Raw genomic sequence first — 6,900 nt, forward strand, 5'->3', positions numbered from 1 at the left:
ACCAGCAGATTGAGCATCCTTCCAGCCGTCTCTCTTACTAAGCGTTCCTCACCCAGGCTGTCTCTTTGTGGCTCTCCCTCCAGAGGAGGGAGACCAGCGCTCCCGGCAAGCCGCAGACCTTTGGCACAGGGTAAGAGGTGCTGTGCCTTTCAGGACTTCTCTCTGTTGGCAGTGCAGTCCTTCCTTGCAGCAGCTCCTCTCACCTTTGCAGTATCTCGTTTATTCTAATATGCTTATATGTAGGTTTTGCTCTTCCACCAGGTTGCTCTGTTCTCTCTTCTTCGGGATGGAAACACTGTCGTACTGGTGGGGAAAATGGTGCCTCTGGAGATATTTTCAGTTGCTCAGTATCTCAATGAAGTAGATGCCCACTTAATATTTGCAAAAAAAAAAGTTCTATATGAAACTGGAAGATGGAATGGGAAGGGAAACAGAGGAAGGGGAGAGCATACAGGCAGTGGCTTTTTTCCTGGTTTTTCGATAGTTCTTCCACATCCATATAAATGTGAACATTGAAAGGCACCACTGTCCCTTTAATTTTTTTCTGGAGAAATTGTGCATTTGATATTCACTCAGGATGGATAAAATGGAGGAAAATGGGATGTAGGTGCCAGCGGCTCGCTGTTCCATTGCTTCCTGGGCAACAGCAGCAGCTGGTCACAGTAAGTTCGATGCTCTGGGACTAAGAATTTTATTGTATGTTTACTGCAAGTCATGGGATCTCAAAGGTGATCCACTGTACATGGAACCGTCTGAGGAGGATCAATTTAGAACCGGCTTTGTAGGTCTATGTATCCGAGTGTAAGACTGCCACCAGTCTGGTGCTATCCTGTGAGGGCACTGTAACACAGAACTGCCTTCAGTAACTTTGGAAGCTTTTGTATTGAGCTGTCGCAGTTCTGGTAGCATCACAGACTTGGTGAAGTCATGCCTAAGCTGGCTGGGAAGTCTGCTGCTTAACCCACTCACAGATCAGCTGGCGAGCAATGGCCTGTTTGGGAGGGAACCAGGGTAAAAGACTACCGTTGTCCTGCTTTGAAGATCCAGGCTCTCTCTTGAGACCCTCCACAATTTCCTCCAGGCCAAACCAACGGGCTTCCTCTAGTTCCAGGGTGTTCATGTTGATCTGGAAAGGATTGAGAGAGTTCCAGTTCCTTAAATGAGATTTAAATGTGGGCAGTGGTACCTGACCTGTTCTTGCACACCCAAAGATCCTGTGCTAGAATGCCCAGAGATCCATGCCTGAACTAAGTGCCGACGCCAGTTCAGGGAAGGACACTGCTATCCCCCGGTGCTTTGCTGCGTTGGTTCCCTAGGGAAGCCACAAATCAGGCAGCCCTGTTCCATCACACCGTTGGCCTGCAAAGTACCAATGGCTGAACGTGGCAGAACCTGCACGTTCTGTGGCAAATATGGTCTTCATACACAAGAGTACCTCCTCTGCAAACTTCAGAGGAAAAAATATGTTGGGCTCTGGGCTTGTGTGTAAACAAGAACCTGTGCAAAGTCTGGCGCGTTGCAACAGACGATACAATTATTTTGAAGTTTGTTCTTCGATTGCAGACAAAGCCGATGGAAGACTGCATTTAGAGAGGATCTAATGCTCTCCAAACTAACGTCTGTGGACTGAAAGAGATTTTGCTGTGTTAGGCAGGCAGTGAAATGCGTCAGGGGAAGCCGACTCTGCTCACCTCGGGCTGCTGTGCTCTCACCAGCGCGTGACAAGCTATCATTAAGCAGCTGCTGGGAAAGGGCCAGTGCTGAGAAGCCGAGTACCAGAGTGACTCCACCTCCAGGCCCACCTCTTCTGCCACTTCTCGCCGGATTGTCTCCTCCACGTTTTCACCTAGAAGCAACCAAAGTTCGGTACGGACAGCCTGGCCTCGGGGAAGCGATCCGTGGCAAGGAAAATGTAGGTGTGCTCATTTCTGAGGTGTTCCAGCCCTGACCACTCGTGCACACACAGGAGCTCCCACTGTGCTGACCTGGAAACACTTGTCAGCAGGATGCTTACATTCATTGACAGTGCTTACCTCCCTTGAACAGAGGCATCAGAGACTTTTTTGGCTTTGTCTATATACAGCTGGTGGACAGAACAATGCTGCCTCTTGTCATCATCTCCCTTTTTAAACCATTTTCCCTCCTGTAACAAGAGGCCTGTAGTTTTTCTTCTGAGCCAGACTGCACTAGACACAAAGTGGACTAAAAAAGTATTTGGGGTTCTAACCGGGGGAGTTCTACACTTTTATTCACCATCAGGGACTACTACTGATGCTGCTACAGGGACTACTACTACCACCATAATTCCCATTCTCTTCAGACACAAAACAGCTGAATTTTGAATTCTGTCTGAATGGCAACACCAACCTATTTGGATCCAGGATGCTTTTCCCTGATAGCACTCATGTTTCCATCCTCCTCTTTCACCAGGCATTTGCTTCATGTCCCGTCGTTCTGCCCCCACACCCTGCACATCTGAGGCCACCATGCAGGATCAGAGACCACCTTACCCATGTCACAGAAGCCTGACAGAGCAGTGAACATCCCCTGGGGAAATGAGGGCTGTCGTGCGAGGAGGCACCGGCTCCCATCAGACACCAGCGTGATAACCACTGGAGACATCTAGCAAATGCATCAAAAAGCAAAGCAAGGAGTTCAGACCAAGTGAGTAAGTGCAAACTGTTGCTTTTCCTGGCCAGTTGGGGGTCACCGGACGAACACTAAAGAAAAAGGACCCAGCCATGTGCAAAGCACTCCTGCTGCCTCTTACAGGTTCCCCTCGCTGCACCTCAGCAGCACTGGCTTGTCACCACAGACACCCCGTGTTTCTTACCTTGGCTGTCCCAGTGCTCACCTGGGGGTAGTAAGTGATTCCACTGGCGTGGCAGACACGCTTGCTGCCAGCTACGTTTCTCTGAGTGGGCTGCCCAGTTTTGCTACAGTACTGGTGGGAATCATGCCACCGGAGAAGGGACTGGGCCTGCGAACACCAAGAGAGAAACATAGATGTAATTTACACTGGGGCAAAGAGATAGTTCAGAGCAGCCTCACTGAATGACACTTGGCTGCCTTTTCCGCAGGCTGCAGCCATGTGGATAAACTCGGATTATGTTTGGAAGTCTCGGAAAGATGAATGAAGTACGGGCACTGCTTTGAAAACAGCAGATTCTGCAATCAATGTTCCATGCTTCAGCATCCAAATCTGAGCATGTTTGGGGCAGGTGGGGAAGAGTTGTTCTTTACTGGGATATAATGGGAGTAGTGTCCGACCCTGAATACCTTTCTGAAAAATAGCCCAAGCACCACAATCATAGAGCAGGAAAAGACATGAGCTATTTCTACTGATGGGTCAGGAGAGCTGATTTTCCCACACAGGTCTTTTCTGAGGACTTACAAACACACATCATCTGCAGAGTAACAGCTTGTAAGTGAGTAGCTTTGAAAGAGCAGTTCCAAGAGAAGATCACAGAATCACAGCCTGGTAGGGGTTGGAAGGGACCTCTGGGGATCATCTAGTCCAATCCCTCTGCTAAAGGAGGTTCACCCAGGGCAGGTTGCGCAGGACGGTGTCCAGTGGGTTTTGAGTATCTCCAGAGAAGCAGACTCCGCAACCTCACTGGGCAGCCTCTTCCAGTGCTCTGCAACCCTCAAAGAAGTTTCTCCTGATGGAACTTCCTGTGTTCCCATTTGTGCCCATTGACTCTTGTTCTGTCATGGGGCACAACTGAGAAGAGCCTGGCCCCATCCTCTTGACCCCCACCCTTTAGCTGTTGATCGGCATTGATCAGATCCCCTCTCAGCCTTCTCTTCACCAGGATAGAGAGACCCAGGTGGCTCAGCCTTTCCTCATAAGGGAGATGCTCCAGTCCCCCGATCATCTTTGTAGCCCTTTGTGGGACTCTCTCCAGTAGTTCCTTCTTTGTCTTGAACTGGACACAGTACTCCAGATGTGGCCTGTAAGATCTGTGTTTGTTCATGAAATTCAGTTTACCTAGAAGATGACAGAAAACCAGTGCCTGATAGCTGTTAAGCTGAGGACGAACTGGTGCTGCTGTGACTGCTGACAGATCCGAGTGTTTCACACTGCGCAGACAGGAGGTTGATGCTAAATGGCTAATTACTGCCATCATTTTTAAGCCACTTGTCTGTTTCTCTTTCCATTGCAGGTTGCTTTTGGGAACTTGAATGTGGGAAAATTGCTGTAATTTATAGCGTGTTTGTACCTGGGTCACTGGAAGTGTACAGCAGGTACTTCTACAATACGTATTAAATCACAGAACAATAGGGGAGACAAGGAGAAGGGTTGGTGTTAGAAATTGCAGTTTCTTAAAGTAAAAAATCCAGTACAATACCGAAGCCAGCAAAGGCGAATCCTTCTCATCTACTACGAAGAGAGCCTTTCGTAAGTCAGTAAATGATCCGTTGAGTTCAGACTCCATGACTGATTTCTCCAAGGCTCCTGTTTAAAAAACCAGTAACAACAATTCTTTGATCTCATAAATTGCAGTTATTATCCCAACTTTATGCCCTTCATTGTTCCGGTATACAATTTCTGGAAGTTGCCCTGGAAGTGACATCACATCAGTGGTCACATTCCCAAATATTAAGTGACCTGCCAACAGCCCATCTTTACTAACCCACGTACAGGAACAGCAGAGCCGTTCTGTGGCTCTGACGTGCCACACTCACAACAACGCTTGCAGAGGCTCAAACGAGTCCTCTTTGGCAGTAAATGTTCACCCAGCAAGGACTAGGGATGCTGCCGAGGCAGCATCTTTATCTCAGTGCATCCAACATGATGCTGACACAGCTGGAAGAGGAGTCATCCCAACCTAAATCCAGGGCAAAGTGTGGTACGTGCTCATCTGAACAACCGATCAGCACCGACTTCTCCAAGCACTGTTCAGTCTCTCTCAATTTCTCCAGCATCCTTTTCATCTCTAAACAGTAGGGGGAAAAAAAACCTGTGATGAAAGCACATTCATATAACCATGATGCTGTCTCTGGATCTTGAAAGCACGTGCAATCTTGGCTCGAGGCAGAGTGCTCGTGTGAGAGAAGGGACCAGAGAAGTGGTCCCACCTGGATGCAGACCAGAAGTCTGACTTTCCTCCTAGCTGGGGGAAGTTTTGACCATGTCAAGCTAAAGATGCAAATGTTTTGATGCTGGGGAGCAGCTGTCCACTCTGTTTCTGTTCTACACCAGCCAATACTTTTCTCTCAAAGGAAGCTTTTGCTGCATTACGCCAGATAACGTTTGTCAGTTAGACCTTGCTTGTTTTCCTGCCAGCCCTTTCCCTTCAAAAGGAAGGTCCCACATGTTTAAAATGCTTTGTCTCAAAACGGATCAGGTGTGCACTGGTACGCTGGTATGTGTGTGAAGAGCGTGAGCTCGTGTCTGCATGCCAAGGATTGAACTCTAAATAGGGTACTGCGTGTATCAGGATGTTCCTGCACAGCTTGATAGATTTGCAACCCCTAGGTAAGGGGCTGCTTATTGCAACTGACTCTGTATCATGTCAGCTATGGGATCCAGGTCTTTCTTTCCAGACACCTGCTTACCTGCTGCACTGAGCTGTGGTACCACATATTTCTTCCCAACTTTCTGCAAGAAGGGGGAGAGATTGTGAAAGAGGTAGAAAGTTCCTGAGGTCCGGGCTTGTCTACAAAGGATATCATCTTCCTTTAGCTCATTTAAATATCTGCAGTGAGAAAATAATTGAGAAGATAAATTCAAGATCATGTTGAGATTAGCTGTGTTATGCTTATTTGGATGCGTTTATCTTGCACAGAGCAGGGGTGGCATAAAATACTGTAATTCTTAGTACCACACAAGTAGCCTCGAGTCTTGGCCATTGAAGAAGATCAGTAGCCCAGTCTCAATCCAAGAGATCTGCTTTATAGACATGATCACCTGTGTGCAGGAAACCTTGATCTTCCCTTCCCCCTCCCCCTCCCCCCCTCAAATCTGGATGGCCCCAAGCCCTCTTTGGCAAGCACCGAGCACTTCAGATGTTCAGTATGCTTCCCATCAGGCTACAGGCGTTACTGCAGGATACATTCCACCGGTCTCACCGAGGTGAGGGTCAAAGACCAAGCTAGAGCCTTAGGGCCCAGCTGGCCAGGCCCTGAGTTAGGAAGAGCAATCACTGGGAAAAAAGTGTGTCAGGCTGTGCTGCTTTCAGACCGTCTGAAGCAGTACTTAAAACAAGGTGAGCAGCATTGCTTCAAGTCTGCCTTCAAGTGCCTCTCGTACTTTACGAGATCTTTAGCTAGGACAGCAAGCATAGGCATTCATTAACAGAGCTTCAGCCTGAGAGAACCAGTTCTGGCAGTGGTGAAGGGCGCGGAGAGATTCCGACTTATTTACAGAGCTCACATAGTGCTAACTATATTATTGCTGAACTGTTAAAAGATTAACCCCTGGGTTCGATGTAGGTTGGGCTGCTTGTGGCAGCAGACACAAGAGTGCCAAACTCTGGTCTTCTCACTGCATGCAAGAATCAGGTGAGAACTTACCTCATTTTTCTAACATAGGTAGAGTGTAACCTGCAGACAAGAGAGGAAGCTCTTCCATACACTGCTTGATAAATCGCAGCCATACCCAACACCTACAGGTAGCTCTCTCTGCCTAAAAAGAGAAGCAGAGAGTATCATGCAGTGGCCCTACAAAGTTCAGTTTGATTTAAAAGGTGCAATACCCCGCTGCTACTAGAAATTCCCTTTTCGCAGGGTCTGCAGAATGCTGGCATCTGCTTTCTAAAATTGTCACTTTGGTCTTCATCATCATGGCTTCGCGAACGAAGATCTGGGAAGGGCTTTTCCCACGCTCACTGCAGGTGATGAGCGCACCCTTCGGGACTGCGCGGTGGGTTTTTTAGGTGAGGCGCAGCGTGCGCG

General features: G+C 48.3%; 1 protein-coding gene across 1 annotated transcript; it reads right to left on the bottom strand.

Annotated features, from left to right (window-relative positions):
* Positions 1-931: 931 nt before the first annotated feature.
* On the bottom strand, positions 932-6,602 carry NUDT13 (nudix (nucleoside diphosphate linked moiety X)-type motif 13). Its single transcript, XM_010138931.1, has 8 exons — positions 6,520-6,602; positions 5,563-5,702; positions 4,833-4,940; positions 4,353-4,459; positions 2,855-2,980; positions 2,511-2,622; positions 1,692-1,846; positions 932-1,126 (listed from the first exon to the last, which is right to left on the bottom strand). Exons 1-8 carry the CDS (start codon positions 6,600-6,602, stop codon positions 932-934), a joined length of 1,026 nt encoding a protein of 341 aa, XP_010137233.1.
* Positions 6,603-6,900: the final 298 nt, after the last annotated feature.

Source organism: Buceros rhinoceros, unplaced genomic scaffold (genome assembly GCF_000710305.1).
Source record: "Buceros rhinoceros silvestris isolate BGI_N320 unplaced genomic scaffold, ASM71030v1 scaffold14006, whole genome shotgun sequence".
Lineage (NCBI taxonomy): Eukaryota > Metazoa > Chordata > Aves > Bucerotiformes > Bucerotidae > Buceros > Buceros rhinoceros.

What these genes read in the sequence shown, in the direction of transcription:
- NUDT13 (XM_010138931.1), bottom strand. Translation starts at nt 6,602, where the DNA reads ATGGCTGCGATTTATCAAGCAGTGTATGGAAGAGCTTCCTCTCTTGTC. An exon ending in ATTCGCCTTTGCTGGCTTCG is followed by an intron (nt 2,981 to 4,352) that starts GTATTGTACTGG and finishes TGGTGTTCGCAG; the next exon opens with GCCCAGTCCCTTCTCCGGTG. An exon ending in TGAGAGCACAGCAGCCCGAG is followed by an intron (nt 1,127 to 1,691) that starts GTGAGCAGAGTC and finishes AATCCTTTCCAG; the next exon opens with ATCAACATGAACACCCTGGA.